General features: G+C 42.6%; 1 protein-coding gene across 2 annotated transcripts in view; it reads left to right on the top strand.

Moving 5' to 3' along the window:
• The window catches only part of SNX9 (sorting nexin 9), a 105,275-nt gene that overhangs the window by 71,757 nt on the left and 15,537 nt on the right, over positions 1-17,981 (top strand). For both annotated transcript variants that reach the window (XM_032338620.1, XM_032338619.1), the window contains 6 exons: positions 639-723; positions 1,886-2,011; positions 2,131-2,248; positions 10,452-10,582; positions 14,957-15,060; positions 16,512-16,615. In XM_032338620.1, the coding sequence (XP_032194511.1) occupies positions 639-723; positions 1,886-2,011; positions 2,131-2,248; positions 10,452-10,582; positions 14,957-15,060; positions 16,512-16,615 (668 nt within the window). The remainder of the gene's footprint in view (positions 1-638; positions 724-1,885; positions 2,012-2,130; positions 2,249-10,451; positions 10,583-14,956; positions 15,061-16,511; positions 16,616-17,981) is intronic.

Raw genomic sequence — 17,981 nt, 5'->3', positions numbered from 1 at the left:
AAATTAATCTTGTCCTCTTTAGAAGTAGTGCTTTGGATGGCTGTGTGTTTATCCCAGCTTTTCTCCAGTTTTAGAATGTTTGGGGGTCTCTTTACTAAGGGGGAGACTGGTTTCCTTTTGTGTCTCATAAACCAGTTCTGAGACGAGTCGAAAAGAAAATGGCACAAGTGCTTATGAATAGTGATGGTTTCTCTGGGATAATTGTGGCATCCTGGAGCGAGTATGCTGGAAAGTGGCTTTAATTTGGATCTAGAAATGCTGGCGTGTGGCCACTGCTCCGTGTGTTCTAACGGCCGTGCTGGATGCTTTTCCTCCCGTGCCCCAGGGGACAGTTTTCTAGGCCGCCCTTTTCGCTTCGTGGGGCGATAGAGTGTTTCTGATCCAGTTAAGCAAACAGCATCCATAAACATCACACCTTCTGGAGTCAGACTGTCCTCTTACCAGATAAAGCTTAATTAAATGACTAATTGGCCATCGAACAATCTGATTACCTTGGGTTTCATTTACCATTTTCCTAGTCCTGGTGCATCTGAGAGGCAGAACAAGGTTAAAACTGTTGCATTAAGTAAAGGTGGACGAGAGTCCTAGAATTCTAAAAGGAAAGACGGAGTCTCACGGGCATTTATCTTCATGACCAGATTTCCTGGATTTGCGAAACCTGGAATGGAACAGTATTTGTTGGCCAAGCAGCTAGCAAAACCCAAAGAGAAAATTCCCATCATTGTAAGTTTGCTCATTTTTGTTTCCTTGCTTCATTTCCAATTAAGCTCTTTTATACTGCCTTAAAACTGAGAGGGTTATTAGTCTTCTGGAGGGTTTTGGTAACACATTTGATGATACGTATTCGTGTTGTAAGAGTACTAAAGATAATTAACACCAAGGGATGCCTGTCATTGTATGTAGATATTTTAAAATTTCTATCTCTAAGACTACTAGTAATTGAACTAACCACATCTGTAGTATGTAGTCTTTTCATAATTTTTCTTCTCTGAAGCGTCTTGATGTTATCTTTTACAGGCTGTCTTTCTACCAACTCTGTGTATTTAGTAAACCCAATTCAAATATTTAGGTTTCTGTCCTGGCAAAGTATGTGTATATTATCCAAGTAAGATGCCCTTCCCACTGGTAATAATTAGTCTTTTCCTCCAGTAAACCAGCTGTCAGGTCACAGAAGGAGCGAGCAAATAAAGGCTAGGAGTTAGTGACACCGTAAAGAATCTCTCTCTTAGAATAACTTGATTATTACATACTATGACACAAGCTCTCTGGGTTCACCCAAATGTTGATTGCTGATAGATTTTCTTTCTAAGCATTATCTAGTGCTGTATTTCCAGATGAAGCCTGGAGAAGAGAACTCTGGCTGTCTTTGGACCCTAACGACTTACCCCTGTAACTCTAGGGTGGGGGCAGGGTTGAGTGTAATCACCACAGGCCCAAACAAGGAGGAGGAAACATCTGGTCTTACTCTATAACCTCTAGGTCCTGGGAAATTTGATAAAATGCAAAAATCACACTGGATTTTTTTTATTATTACTTGTTCCTACATCTTTGAAAAGATGGGAATTTTTTTTTAAACTAGCCCTTCATCACATATAACTAGACAACTGGACTGGAGAGGGGGAAATTGTGTTCTGCCCTGCAGTGCCATGGAGGAGAGGGAAACAGAGCTCTCTTCTCCATGGCCTGAGATGTCTACATGGAGAGCTAGCAAGTATTTCTCTAAATATAACATTATCAGGAACAGAGAGCATTCATAGAATTTTTCAAAGAGCAAGAAAGACCGTCCAAAGGACTTGGAGTCCTAACAAGAATCATTTGATGATTTATATCAAACATATTATTTTTCCATATAACAAAATTAACTCTCCCTGAAACGTTTTTGTAGGTTGGAGATTATGGCCCAATGTGGGTCTATCCTACCTCTACGTTTGACTGTGTAGTAGCAGATCCCAGGAAAGGCTCCAAAATGTACGGTCTGAAAAGCTACATTGAATATCAGTTAACACCTACTGTGAGTATCTGAGTTTTCAAAAACAGACTCATGCTTGCCTTCCTAGCAAAAATGTGCTTTTTCCTCATTTTCTGTAGTTGGCATTGGTAACGTTTTCTTCTCTTTCCCTTGTATTATAGAACACTAATCGATCTGTAAACCACAGGTATAAGCACTTTGACTGGTTATATGAACGTCTCCTGGTTAAGTTTGGGTCAGCCATTCCAATCCCGTCTCTTCCAGATAAGCAAGTCACAGGTGAGTGCGCGTGACGCTCAGGATGACAAGTAACGAGACAGTGGGTAGAACATCTGTCCTAATGTAAATCAGTAATGAATTTTCATCTTCTGGAAGAATAAGACTTGCGAGTTTGGAAAATACTGTACATCCGTATATACTGTGTATAGTATATACACCTAATAAGAATGTTTCATAAAATTTTCTGTCAGAGTTCTTGTATACATATCTTAAGTTCTAGCGAAGGCATTGTGTCATCCTTGCTACACGATGTCCTGTGAAAGAAATATGTGAATTCTTTAAATATGAAAAATAACACCTGGGAAAATAGATGATCCAAATAGCTTGAAAAGGAAGTAAAAATATCTGATCCAAATGATGCTGTGCGGTCCGGCCGTGTTGCTCTCATTGGAAGTAGGGAGGCGTCAGGTGCAGGAGCCACAGAGCCTCCAGGCATTAACGTAAGAAGTTGCCAGGTTTTCCACTCAAGTGTTTTGGCAACTATTAATATCTAAGTGTTTTTGTTTCTCATTGATTATGACTCCGTCCCTTTTCTTATTAAAGTGTCCTTTGTCCCTTGCTCCCCCTGCCTCACATGATCCTCTGGTAGATAATTCACAGCCCCTGTAAACACAGAGTATTTGTTCCTGTCTGCTTTGAGAAGTGTCGCGGGTTTGTTTTTTTTTTTTTAACCTCCAGCCTTTGTATAACACCTGGAATATCAGTACTCAGGGCTCAGTATGTTTGTCTTGGAATTAATATGGAAAGAAGCTGAGCTTTACTGGAGATGAGGAAGAGTTTTAATACGGGGCTAGAAGATTTGCAGCTAAATGAAACTAATAGGTATAGAGAGTCAAGGCCTAAAAGGTCCTCGCTGGACGGGTCTCGAAGGAAGAGCGACCTCGCAGGGCTGACCCAAGCACAGAGTGGGGACGTGTGGAGTCCGTGAAGGAAGGCTTCTTTCCTGGGGGTCAGGGAGGACAGAGGGGGCTGAGTCCTCACTCAGCGGGAGCTGAGGTGGTCGTTGGAGAGCAAGTCCAGCAGCCGATGGCCGAGCCAGCTCTAGACGCTTCCAGGGTCATGGGGACGGATATCCCCTATGCACAGCTGGTGCACATCTCACAGCCGAGCCGGTCGGCAGGCTCTGCTCCACACTGCGCAAACAGGACCTGGAATCTGATGCCAGAGCTTGAACAAGTTCCCTGAGGATAAGAACGCCAGTCTCCTTAAAACTTTACTTTGTGCTTTACTTTGGTGTATGTTTAGGTTTCTCTGAAATTTTTTGAAGTTTTGTTTTTACAGAAGTTGTTTTGATTGTGGCGTTTTGTTTTGTTTTTTTTTTTCTGGAAAACTTGCCAAAAATTCCAAACTCTGCAGAACCGAGTGGGGGTGCCTTGCCCAGTGGCTGACACAGCCTGGCCGTCACCTGGGGTGGCTCCCCGTGTCCCTCACGGAGCCAGGGCGGCCGGGGTGACATAGATGGGTCGCTGCTTCCTTCTACCCCAGGCGCTCACCATTCCCCGCCCCCCCGGTTCCCATACTCACTGTCCCTCCTTACTGTTCGACATCACAGCTTTCCTTTGGCAAATTAAAGTTGATTTCCATGAAGACTTCAGTCCTGCCTTTCTCCTTCTTTTCAAATTTCAGCCCGTTTTCCTGAATTGTACATTCTCCTCTATCAGCTTGATGAGCGCAATACGTGCTTCGTGGTGTCCAGATAAACAGACTAATGAGCTGCTTGAGGGTTGTAGGGTTTTCTTCTGTCTTTTAGGCTTTAATACGTTGTTTATTCTCGATCAAGATAACTCAGTGCTATTTTAAAACATTGTAGAGTCACAGTTCTCCCCCCATACGAAGGTTTGGGGTTTTTTTTCTTTTTTTCAAGTGCAGGCCTGAAGCCAGGGGGTGTCACAGAAAAGCGAGGAAGCAACAGTCTCTCGGTCTGAAGAAAGTTGAGCTTTGATTCACTGACTGGGATATGTGCCGAGGAAACCGAAAAGCACAGAAGCTACTTTATTTCTCCCTTCTCTCGTTTGCCTCCTGCCTGTGGTCCCCACAAGATCGTTATTATATAAACTCGCCTCTCACTCACATCCTGGAGAAAAGAGAAAGGAACGCCAAGTAGATGATGTCATGGTATTTCTGTGGACTGGATAATCAATCCATGAGAAACTCCCAGCTGGTGTTTTTTATTTGTTGATAGATTTTATTCTTTGTGAAATCATATTGAATGAATCTGGTTTTATTCCTGGGTGCAAATCTGGTATACACACAGATTTGGTGAAAACCTAAAATGAGTTGGAAATGGGGGATCCGAAATCCCTCCCTTCTCCCGACCTTCTTTCTAGTTCTCTGGAACCTGATAGGAAAATCCTAACGAGCACAAAATAACTATCTGAAATCAGAGTTTGGAAGCAAACCAACAATGTCAGAAAATTTTTCGGGCATACTGAGCATCATCAATGAATTATTTAATTTCAGTTGATGAGTATGTTATAAACTCTTCACTTTCCTCTGATTGGAGAATTGAATGTGACCCAGGTTCGTGCTAACTTACTGGGTCTTCTCTGCCCAGGACGGGGGTTGTCTTCTTTCCAAGGGGGCGAAACTTTGCTTCTTCATAGTTTTAATCTTCTGTAGCACTTGATCTCTCTCCCTAGGAAGTGCAGAAATCGAAGTGTTTGAGTATATAGGAGTGACCAGACTCAGCATGCTGTTCATGTGATACCTTTTAAGTAATGAGTTTTAGCTGTGTGGATCTGTAGTGCTCTTCTCTCTAAAAGAAACCTGTGCTTACTTGTACTTGTAATTTCTAAAGGAAAGACCACATTTAAAAATCTGTAAACTGCATTCCTTTTGGTGTATAATGTTGAGTTTTGACAACTACCACTATATGCACTATATAACACGCATCACTATATGCAGCCATCACTGCCCCCAATTCCCTCGAGCTGCCCCTTTATATTCAGCCCCTCCCCCTAGATCTAACTTGTGATGTGCTTTTCGTCTCTGTAATTGGCCTTTTCCAGAGTATTATTATAAATCCAAGCATATAGACCTATCTCAGGAAGCCAGAAAAAATCTCAAACAACCTAACCGTACACCTAATGAGTTAGAAAAGAAAAGAACAAAGGCCAAAACCAGTAGAAAAAAGAAAATAATACAGAGCAAAAATAAATGAAATAGAAACTTTAAAAAAAAAAAAAAAAGGACCATATCGATGAAACTAGACCCTGGTTCCAAAAAAAAAAAAAAAAACAAAAGGAAAATGGCAGCATCTTGTATGTAGTGTTCTGGTGGTGGCTTCTTTCAGTTGGCATCATGCCTTTGAGGTTCACGCATCTTGTGTGTATCTGTTTATCCATTCACTCACTGGAAGACATTTGGGTTTCCAGTTTGGGGCTTTTATAAACAAAGCTACTAGAAGCACTTACATACAAGTTTTTGTATGAACATAAGTTACCACTTCTCTTGGGTGAATACCTAAGGGTAGAATGACAGGGTCATTTGGCAAGTATATGTTTCATGTTTAAGAAATTGCCAGACTGTCTTCCAGAGTGGCTCTACCATTTTGGAACCCCCACCAGCACTGGGTGAGAGTTTTGGGGGCTCCACATCCTAACTTGTACTTTTTGATAGTGTCAGTTTTTCTCTTTTCTAACAAGTTTTTAGACATCATTGTTTTAATTTGCCTTTCTCTTGTAACTAACCGTGCTGAACATCCTTTCATGAGTATTTTTCATGAGTATCCTTTCCCTTCCATATTTCTCTGGTGAAGTATCTGTTTAAATCTTTTGCCCATTTCTCTTCAGGTTGTTTTCTTATTACTGAATTTTGAGAAATCTTTATATTCTGGAAACAACTCCTCTGTCATGTAATGTGATTTGCAAATAATTTGTCTGGTCTTTCTCACAACAGTATCTTTTGCATAACAAAAGCTTTTTATTTGAATGAAGTTCAAAGTACCAGTTGTTTCTTTTATGGATTGTGTTTCAGGTATCATGATGTAAACCTCTTTGCCTAACCCAAGTTCCTGGTGATATTTTCTCCAGAGAGTTCTGTAGTTTTGGATACGTTTTGAGTGAGTGAGTGTGTACGATGTGAAGTATCATAAGGCAGAGGTTTATGTCACGCATTGGGGTATCCAGTAGTTCTAAGAGAGTATTCTGTCTCTGTTGAATTTCCTTTGCATTTCCTTTGCATCAATTGAACATTTGTGTGGTTTTATTTCTGGACTGTATTCTGTTTTACTGATTTATGTATCCATCCTTATGCCAATACCACACTGTCTTGATTAGTAAATCTTTAAATCAGGTAGTATAAATGCTCTAGCCTGGTTCTTTTTCAAAATAATTTTGGACTGTTTTTCCATCTGCCTTTCCATATAAATTTGAGTCAGTTTGTAGATATCTGTATATCTCTATTTGATGGGTGTACGTACAGTTTGTGACTGTTACGATCTTCCTGATGTAGTAACTCTTCTGTAATTATGAAATGCATCCTTTTGTCTCTAGTAAAATTTCCTGTCTTAAAATCTATTTTGTCTGGTATTTATTAATACAGTCACTCTGGTTCTGTTACGGTTACTGTGTGCAAGTATCTTTTCCCATCTTTCACTTTGAGTCTGTTAGTGTCTTTGAGTCTGTGTCTCTTATTAACGACATTGTTGGAGCTTGCTTTTTTCGCAAGTTTGGCAACCTCTACATTTTGATAAGAGTTTTTGGGCCATTCATATTTAATGATTATTGACCCATTTAGACTTACATTTGCCATTTTGATATTTTCTCTGTGTCTTATGTATTCCTCTGGTCTTCTTTACTGCCTTTATTTTGTGTTAAATATTTTCTGTTGTGCTGTTTTAATTCCTCTAATTTTTCCACTAAATTTTCAAAATTATTTTCTTAGTGGTTGCCTCAGTGGATGCAATACGCATCTTTCTGGAATGTCAAAATGCACTTCATATTCAATTCTAGTAGAATTCCTAGAAACGTCTCTCCAGTATAGCTCTGTTTTCCTCTCTTTTTATGCTCTTACCATTGCATATTTTATATCAATATATTATAAATTGAACAATATGGTATAATAATTTCTGCTTTCTACAGCCTTATGTCTTTTAAAGAAGTTAAGAGAAGAAATTAGAAAAAAAAATCATCTTTTATGTTAATTGATGTATTTCTGGTGCTCTTCATTTCTCTCTGTGAATTTGGGTAATTTCCTTTTAGCCTGAGGTAGTATTTTTTTAGTATGAAGGACTTCCTGTAATATTTCTTTAACACAGGTCTGCTATGGGTTAATTCTCACATCTTTGTTTATCTGGGGATGTCTTTGTTTTGCCTTTATTTCGGAAGGGTAGGTGTACTGGTTGTAGAACTCATGGCTGACAGTTTTCCTTTCAGCATGATGAATTTATCTTTCCCCTGCTTCTGACCCCCGTGGTGTCAGTCAGATGACTACTGACAGATTTCTGCTGACCACACACACACACACACACACACCATACATCATGAGGCATTTTTTATTTGTTTCTGCCAAGATTTTGTTTCTGCCTTTCAGCAGTTTGATTCTGCTGTATCTTTGTGTGGTTATCTTCATATTCATCCTATCCAGCTTTGTTGAGCGTCTTAGAAGTACAGTTAAAGTTTTCCATCAAATTTGGGAAACTTTCCCCTGTTACTTCTTCAGATATTTTTTCTTCTTATTTCTCACTTCTCCTTTGGGGATTTCCATTACCAGTTCCTTGGTGTGCTTTATGTTTTCTTCTTTTTTTTAATTTTATTTATTTATTTGACAGACAGAGATCACAAGTAGGCAGAGACAGAGGAGGAAGTAGGCTCCCTGCTGAGCATAGAGCCCAGTGCAGGACTTGATCCCAAGACCGTGAGATCATGACCTGAGCAGAAGGCAGAGGCTTAACCCACTGAGCCACCCAGGTGCCCTCCTTTATGTTTTCTGAGGCCTGTTCATTGTGCTTCTTTTTTTGTTTTTGTTTTTGTTTCCTCTCTGTTCTTCAGACTAGGTAACTTCCATTGATCTGCAGGTTCCCACATTCTTTCTTCTGTCATCTTGAATCTGCATTTGAGCCCCAGAGTGATTTCTTAATTTCAGTTATTGTATTTTCAACTCCCCAACTTTTCATTTTAATTTTTTATAAGTTCTGTCTTTTTCCTGAGAATCTTTGTTGTGATTTTATGTCATATGTGTCTTTGCATTTTTTTTTTTTTAAAGGCTCCTTGCTTGAGCAGAGAGCCCGATGCAGGGCTCGATCCCAGGATCCTGAGATCATGAACTGAGCTGAAGGCAGAGGCATTAACCCACTGAGCCACCCAGGCGCCCCCTCTTTACATTTTTTAACATGACTTCCTTTAGTTCTTTGAGTGTATTTCTAGAAGCTGCTTTGTCTGCTAAATTTAACATCCAGAGGCATTTAGAGACAGTTTCTGTTGACTACATTTTTGACGGTATGGGTCATGCCTTGCTGGTTCTTTGCATATCTCTTAATATTTTGTTGAAAACGGAATAGTTCAAAGAATATATTTTAGCAGTTCTCGATTCTGATTTTTCGTCTCTGAAAGTTGCTGTTTCTAATTTATGTTTATTGGTTTATTTGGTAAGTAACTTGCTCAGGCCAAGTCTCTGAAATCTCTCTTCCCTGAAGTTCAATGATCTTTGTGGGTTTTTTGTTTTTTTTTTCTGTTAAGTTTGGCTTCCTGGGGTTCACCCTTGTGTCTGTGTAGATTAGTGGTAAGCCTGCCTCAAGCCACTAAGACTTCTGTCCTCTGCTGATGGATCTCCGTGTGGGGAGGAGACTGCATTCAGAGCTCAGATAATTTTCAAGTTGGCTGTCCTGGCTTTCACTTTTTTGTGGGCCTTCTTGTGTCTCCTTTACAAGTGTGTGCAGCCTCAGAGTTGGCCAGGAGTGTGTGGCTGGCTTGGATCCCATCTGGCCTCCACTGTTTCTGCACACAGCCTCAGCCTGGAATATGGTTGGCCCAGTTGTGCAACCTTGGCTAGTGGAGTCACTGGCCCCTTCCGTTCACCGGCCTCTGGATTGTCCCTGCCACCACCACTGAGCACGGGCATGTCCCCCCACTCCACGTCAGGCCAGCCTCTCACCTCACCAGGGGACCTGCCGTAGCCTTCACGGCCTGCCTTGACTGGCAGACCTTCCTTGTCCACCGAGGAGAGGGTGGGGAGGCCCAGGGACAGCCAGAGGGAGATAGTAGCCGCCCCACTTCAGAGTGCCACAGATTTCCACGCTTCTTGCGTAAAGTTGAGCAGATTTGCAAATATAAACACTTCTCAGATGGCTGTTGGCCTTTGGTTGATTTCCAGAACACTTACTTTTGGTGGGTTCTGTCCAGCTTTAGATTTGTTTTAGGGGGATGGGAATAGCCGATTGCCTCACTCTACTGTAGCTAGCCTTTTACCTAATAGTGGTTTTGTTTGGAAGGCTTATAAATATGTTCAGTGTTCACACAATGACTGCTATGTCAGGCTTGTTAAGCTGACTTTCTGCTCTTAAAACAGAAATATCTCTCATTAAGCTATGTTTTAGAATGGTCATAAGTTCTGAGATGGTAGATGATAGCTTGCACTACTGCATTCATGAAAAATGTCTTTTTCTGTTTTTGACTTAAGTAATTTTTAAAAACCAAACAGAATAAAGAACTACAGTCCTGAGTTACTTTTCATAAATACTAAATTTAAGTTTGTGTATCTGAAATTATATTGTGTTGGGACATATTTTTATAAATACAGAAATTTTATGCCCTTTGTAAGAATTACTTATTAAATTCGGTTTCCTCACCCCCTTTCCTGCCTATAGAGCTTCATGTGGTCACAGAACTGAGATACTCTTCATTCATCAGACAAAGCTTTTCATACCTAGATAAGATTTGCTTTTGAGTTTGAGTACTTAATGGATCCTTGAAGAAAATCGCACTTTGTGGCTGTGATTTTTCTTGTCACAATTAAAAAGTTTCTTAATTTTTTAATCAGAATCTCCTTCTTAAAAACTAAAATGCCTGTCATAACTTTCTCATGTCTCTCTGAGCATTCGCTGTGTTATAGCTTATTTTTAAGTTAGTGAAAAATTGCCATGGTCTTTACCTGTTACTACATTACTTTCTACCAAGTACCCAGTAGATACAAATGGCTTTTCCTTTGTGTGACAGTAATTTGCTTTACAGCGTGCTCCAAGTCACTCTTGCTGTGCCCCTTCCAGGTCGCTTCGAAGAAGAATTCATCAAAATGCGCATGGAGAGGCTCCAGGCGTGGATGACCAGGATGTGTCGGCACCCAGTGATCTCAGAAAGCGAGCTTTTCCAGCAGTTTCTGAATTTCCGAGATGAAAAGGTAAGCCCTCTTATGATAGTCTTAGATCATATTCAGAATCGTCACATTCACATCAATTTTATGTCTGAAAGTTAAAACTATGTTGGTTAGTTATTTCACATTTCCTCCAAAGATAAGAGGGGACCAAAACCTTAGTCCTCACTGTGGGAAGTTAGTCACGCTATGAGGAAGAATGCTTGCCCGAGTGATTTCCATAAACTGGGAATGGCCCAGCGTGGGCAGGAGATAAAAGATATGATAGGGTGAGGAATTTTTTTCCCTAGTTGGTTCTAAAAATAGGAGAGGCCCCAAACTATGCAGGATATTATCCACATAAAGTGAGGGAGATAGAGTGAATGATTCCTTCAGATCCTGTTTTGACCTCACCGTATAATAACGTCATGAAAAGAAAGGCTCAGAAGTGGACCATCCTTCTCAAAACCAAGTCATTTTTCCAGAACTGTAGTTACCCATTCAGAGTAAATAATGCTGCTCTGTCTTTGTCCCCGTGGGTACTCATTCTGCCAATGGCTGTGTGTTCTTTGTTGAGAATCAAGAAAACATTGGCTGTTTGACATCTCATTATTGTCTGCTTTGGAGATAGCTTTTCCTCTCTCAATAAGCTTTTACTCTATAGTCTATCTTTTTATTCTGTAGAGATTTTTTCTCCGTATTTCTCTCATAACAAATATCACATATCTTAGAAAACAATGCAAAGAGTAAAAGTGTAAGTTAGCTCAGATGCCAACAGCAGATACAAAATACATTACAATCCTAAGAAAAAAAGCCATGAGATTAGTTTCATGTTTAACCAAATACCAGAATATTATATACTTTGTTGGAACTTTCAGACAGAGATTTACTTGCTAAACTGCTTTGTAGTTCCTTATCCTTGTTCATGTGAGCACATTTATGTGTTAGGTGTAGTAAGGGCTCTGTGTGTGTTTACAGACGTAGGCACACACGTAACATAGTATGACTCATTGGGCCTCATCTTCAGTTGCTGCTGATTTCTAGACTCGGCAGGCTCACTCGAGTGGGTTGCATGTAACCAGGCCAGGAGCTGGGAAACGGAGGTGCTTCATCCTTTCTTATCTAGTCATAGCTCTAGCCTTGCAAGGGGCCCAGGAAAACTCTGATTTCTCTGGTGAGCTGTCATTATCAGTCAGTATGCCCTGTAACCACAGAGTAGTGAAACTGGGTTCTTCAAGGAGTTCTGGCAATCCGTTTTGTTACTTTGTAGACAAAAAACTCCATGAAGTCCCCTCCCAAGTTGATTGCCTTGAACAAGAGTCCTGATTTTCTGAAGATTTGATTCAGAAAGCACTTCTGAAAGTCGTGTTTTGTACAAAATATTATTATTAAAAATAATACATCTAGGGTGCCTGGGTGGCTCAGTTGGTTAGGCAACTGCCTTCAGCTCAGGTCATACCTGGATCGAATCCCACATCGGGCTCCCTGCCTGGCAGGGAGTCTGCTTCTCCTGCTGACCTCTCTTTCTCTCTCTCTCTCTCTCTCTAATAAATAAATAAGAAAAATATTTTTAAAAAAATAACAATAATACATCTAGACACTGGGGTTTTGGGTGGATTTGATAGAATAGGAAAAAGAAAGAACTTGGAGTCAGGACTCTGCTTCTAACTCCTTCTGTGATCTTGGCCATGGCACTGAATCCCTGGTCACAGTTTCCTCACCTGCTAAATGACTGGGTAAAACTAGATAATCACTAAAAACTGTGACTCTTTGGCCAGAAGTAGCTTATATAGATGGATGGATAATAATTTTTCTGTTACTAGAAATAAATGTTTAGTAAGGTAGCTGGATGGAAGACATTACATATTTACATATCCACAATAAATGAAAACGAAATGAAAGTCTGAAAAAACTATCACAGCATAAAAATGTATCTAGGAATAAGTATAAGAAAATGTACAGAGAAACGCTACATAAAAAACTATGAAACATTTTGAGAGAAATAAGACCTAGCTAAGTGTGCCAGTACTGTTTCATGGATTGAGGAACAGAAAAGATGTTATACACGTGTGACAAATCAAAGCACTAAAAATAGCCCAGGTACTCTTGAAAAAGAATGAAGGGGGAGGGAGGAGGGCTTTCCTAGATCCGAAGACTCAATACAAAGCTGAACTGATGGTAAAGGCATGGTATTGGTATGAGGGTAGACTGAATAGAATGGACACTTGATTTATGGCAAAGATGGGGCTAAGTACAAGGGGGATAGGACAGCCTGTCCAGGGCATGGTGCCAGGTCAGCTGGATGGCATCATTGAGGAAAAGTGAAATTCAGTCCCTACCTCATAACGATCTTGTTGATTTTGTTAGGGTTGACCCTGGAATCGTGGTTCTGTTGCTAAAACATGGCCTTATCTATTAAAGGTGCTTGCAGGTGAAATGATACGATGTCTGGGACCTCCAGTAAAATCTGGAAGTTCCAATAAAAAAATCAGCAAGAAGAAAATAAAAGGTAGAATGGAGGAGAATAGAAAACCCAGGACCAGCAAAATGTTGATACCTATGACAGCTGAGTCTGGGCAGGATTAGACTTTTCTCTGTACTTTTAAACATCTTTGAATGTTTCCATTATATAACTTAAAAAAAAAAGATCAGTTCTAGGTGGTTTGAAGGTCTAATGTGAAAGGCAGCATAATAAAGCTGTGAGAAGGTAGCACGGGGTGTGGGGGGATATCTTCATGCCCCTAAGGTAGGGAAGGATTTCTGAAATCTGGCACAGAAATGACTGGTCACACGGAAAAGAAGAGGCTGATAAATTAGACTACATTCCGATGAAGAACCGCTGTGTGTCAGAAGAAGACTTAAAGCTAAAACGAGCTGAAGATCTGAACTTCTATCACCAACAAAGGGTGGTGTTTTGGAACATAAGAAAACCCATACAGATCCATAAGATAAGCCAGAAGAAGAGGTTTGGTGAAGTAGCTTTGGTAAAAGAAAGGGTCTGGGTCATCCACAAAGGTAGGAAACGGCTTAACCTCCTCAGTCATCACGCACAGGCAAGGGAAACCTCCAGTGGGAACCCCTGGGCCCGCGGGACCCCTGGGACGGCGGACGTGAGAAAGACCGAGAGACCAAGCTCCTGGCTGGCTGAGCGGCTTTCCCACAGGGCTGGCGGGCGTGCGAGTGGGCCAGTCCAGTTCGGGAAAGCGGCCGGCATTACCCGCCACAGTTGAATGTTTTCCACCCACCTGGCAAATGGGTGCACGTGTGTCCCGGGAGACCTGCGAATAGCAGCTGTGCTCGTCACGTGGGGGGCCCGGGGTGGGGGGGTTCCCAGTAGGAGGATGGATAAATAAACTGGGGAGTGTGCCCAGAATGGAGCGTCGTGCCCCAGTGGCATCCAGAGACGGCGCCCTGACAGCACTGTGGCCCTGACCCCTAAGCACAGCCTGAGCCCAGGACACCCGTGAACACCTCCAGACTGTTCTTTGTTCAGAAAAACCAGCAGACCCAGATGAGGGATGCGCACTTAGATAACCAGCAGACCCAGATGAGGGATGCGCACTTAGATCAGGCGACTTGGAAGGAATGTGAGGAACTGGGAGGCATTAAAGAGAAGATAACTGGTCACCTCAGTGCAGGAGGGAAGGGGTGGTGATTGGGAAGGGACACAAGGAATGCTCGCTTTTTTCTCTTGGCCTTGGGGTAGTTTACACACTTACTCACTTTGTAAGAATTGGTTGCTGGGCACTAGTGTTTGGGGCACTTTTTTTTTTTTAAGATTTTATTTATTTATTTGACAGATCACAAGTAGGCAGAGAGGCAGGCAGAGAGAGAGGAGGAATCAGGCTCCCCACCGAGCAGAGAGCCCAATGCGGGGCTTGATCCCAGGACCCTGGGATCATGACCTGAGCGGAAGGCAGAGGCCCAACCCACTGACCCACCCAGGCACCCTCCCTTTTTTTAAAAAGATTTTATTTGGGGGCACTTTTCTATGTTTATATAGAGCTATATATTTATAGGTGTATCTTGCAAAAATAGTTTGTTTTTTTTTAAATAGCTTATGCTATTGGTTCCTATCTTGTGTTTTAAAAAGTTTTTGTCTTTTTCAGAAAACATTTAACCTGCAACTTTGAGGCCCTTGCTCAGGGTTTGTAAGGGTGCTCGTGTTTGCTGTGTTCCATTGCTGTGCACGGGGAAAGAAAGTGATGGAACTTCAGCTCACCAGGACCCCTCGCACCTCGGCACTGTTCACATACCGAGATTGCGTTTGGGACGTACAGATGTCCCACGGTACAGAGGACAGTGGCGTGGAGCTGCTGCTGAAAATTAGAGCTAGTCCGTCAGCGAGCTGATTGCCTGAGGGAGTTGAATATCGGTTTGACTCCGATCTCCACTGTGACATTATGATGTTCTTCTTCGCAGGAGTGGAAAAGTGGGAAGAGGAAGGCCGAGAAAGATGAGCTTGTGGGAGTTATGATATTTTCCACCATGGAACCAGAGGCACCCGACTTGGACTTGATAGAAATGTGAGCGCTGTGGTCCTACTTGCCTTCTTCCCAGCCCGGGCCCCTCCTGTGCGCGCAGGCCTCCGCAGGTGTGACCGAGGGCAGCTGGAGTGCGGGGGGTGTCTGTGGCAACGCGTGGGGACCGCAGTCGGGTGACCGGGAAAACCTCCCTTGCACAGGAAAGCACGGTGTTTTTAGCTGTAGCATCAGATTAAAATCTGCTTCCTTTTTACCTTGAAGTCTGTGGTTTCCTAGCAGACAGCAGTGTTTCTAGTCATTTCTAATAAAGCACGATAAAAGTAGCCCAGAGTCCGCGCACACCCACATAATTGTGAACAAAGCAGAAGTCTCTGAACATCACCTTGAAAGAAGCAAATGTCAGCCTGCTTTTTTGTGCTATTTTTCAATTTGTTGTTTTTAATTATGTAATTTTTTTAAAAAAATTTTATTTTTCTTTGAAAAGTAGTTCCTTTTCTTTGTAAAGGCTAACAAGAAATCTTGGGTTTGTTTGTTTGTTTTTTAAGAAGTATTTTTTCTTATACAATTAACACTTACGTGTTACCAAACATAAGAAGAGAAGAAGAAAGAAAAACAGACACCATCTTGCAACTATGCAGAGAGAAAAATAAATGTTAATATATTGGCCTGGTTCTGTAGTCTTCTGAAATGTCCTCTGCACATACGTATCTAAGGGAAAAATTGTTGAAATAGGAAAGACCTCACACTGTGCATTCTTTCTTATAATCTGTTTGGGGTTTCTTTTTGTTTTTGTTTTTCTTTTTCCATTTAACGTGATTTGGGAATGAGTTTTTCAGGTTAGTACTTTTTACATCTTCTAAGAACTAAGATGTTCAGTGTCACTGACCTTGTTGGTATTGAGGTTACCTGCGATTCACTAACGTACTTGCTGGAACACATGAAGATCCACTCAGTACTATACTATCACTGATAGAATTCGGCTCAATCAGATAGTCTGGAAATCAGTATTTGGTGTACTTTAGAATAATTTTAGTTTAAATTCACAGGGATTTGAGGGTTGAAGGGGAACAGTTAAAATTTAAATGGTAGGTTTATAAGTAATTCTTCAAAAATATGCTGGGTTTTTTTTTTAAGATTTTATTTATTAGAGAGTGTGAACGTGACTGGGAGAGAAGGGCAGAGGAAGAGGGAGAAGCAGACTTCCCACTGAGCGGGGAGCCCAATGAGGGGCTCGATCCCAGGACCCAGGCATCATGACCTGAGCAGAAGGTAGATGCATAACCGCCTGAGCCACCCAGGCACCTCTTTTTTAAAAATTCGAATCAAGCCTGGTTTAAGAGCAATTATTACAATGCAAGAAAACAAGTCCCCCCATATCAGGTTTGGTGTAAGTCTCCCCTGACTGTATTGGTTTTTCTCTTCCTACACGTCACATTGTTTGACCATTTGGTAGCAGAGTGAAGGACACGCGTTCTTGTGTTTTTGCCCCACAGAGAACAGAAGTGCGATGCCGTTGGTAAATTCACCAAAGCCATGGACGACGGTGTGAAGGAGCTGCTGACCGTGGGGCAGGAGCACTGGAAGCGGTGCACAGGACGTAAGTGCCGTCCTCGGGCCGGCTCGGGGCTACGGGCTCCACATGTGGTGGTCCGGGCTCGGTGTTGTGACCTTGACTGGTGTTGTGACCTTGACCGCACTGAGGAGCCTTCTCTCAGAGACGCCTATGGTGAACGCAAGTCAGGTCACAGCCACAGCCCGGGGGTGAACCTCGCTTGTCAGCCCTCCTCAGACAGCAGAGAATTGTCTCCAACAAAGCCCGTTCTAGAACCCGCATGAAACACCATGTTGCCTTAAACGTTTCTAGTTAGTTGGGGTTTGTAACGTATGGGCGATTCATCTTTCTGTGTGTTTTGAGAGTGTTTGTTGTTTGTACTCTCAGGACGGTACTGCATAGTCTTTACTCGGTAAGATGTTGTATACAGACTCTTCCCGAGCTTACGCGGGGTCTGCAGCCCAGTAAGCCCATCCTAAGTGGAAAACAGCCCAAGTCGAAAATGCATTCAGTATGCCTGATCTCGCACACACCGGGGCTCAGCCTGGCCCCCTTCATTGTGTTCGGGACACTCGGAAGGTCAGCCTGCACGTGGGCAAAGTCATCTCGCACAAAGCCTGTTTTATAGTCCGGTGTCGAGCATGTCCTGTACTGAAAGTGGGGCACAGGACGGCTGTCCGGGTGCAGGACGGTCTCCAGCTGGTGGGGCTGCCACGACCCTGCATCGCGGAGAGGGTCCTCCCACAGATCAGCAGCCCTAGGCAGGAACCAGATTCTGAATTCCAAGTACAAGCACATTCTGATCTCGCACACCGTTATAATGTCTATAAATTGCTAAGTCAGGGGCCGTCTGGATTGGCTACGGCCCTAATTTTTTTTAAAGAATTTATTTATTTGACAGAGTGCGAGCACAAGCAGGGGGAGCAGCAGGCAGAGCAAGAGGGGAAGCAGACTCCCCACTGAGCAGGGAGCCTGGCGCAACGCTCGATCAAGACCCTGGGATCATGACCTGCTCTGAAGGCAGACGCTGAACCTCCTGAGCCACCCAGGCAACCACTACAACCTAATTTTTAGGAAAGGCTGGTTTTATTGGCTGTGGAGAGCATGAGCTGGGTCAGACTAGGAAAGTGTGAACCCCAGTGGCTCCGCCAGCCATGCCTTTCCACCCTCGAGGACTTCTTACCCCAACCCCGAGCCTGCCACACCCCCCTTCCCTTTGTGTCTAGACCATCACTCTGCTGACCCATGATGTCCCACATTCTCCGGCCCCTCATGTCTCATAGCGTAGACTGAAAACCAGCCCTGTCAGCCACGGGGGTCACACCAGCCAGCTGCCCTCCCACCTTGGAGGCCCCATGGGCTCCGGAGACCGGGTCACCACTGCGTAGCGTTCACACTGTCTTCGAGGGCC

Source organism: Mustela erminea, chromosome 4, assembly GCF_009829155.1.
Source record: "Mustela erminea isolate mMusErm1 chromosome 4, mMusErm1.Pri, whole genome shotgun sequence".
Taxonomy (NCBI): Eukaryota; Metazoa; Chordata; class Mammalia; order Carnivora; family Mustelidae; genus Mustela; species Mustela erminea.
The sequence above is the reverse complement of the archived record's forward strand: the minus strand, read 5'-3'. Positions and strand labels throughout refer to the sequence as shown.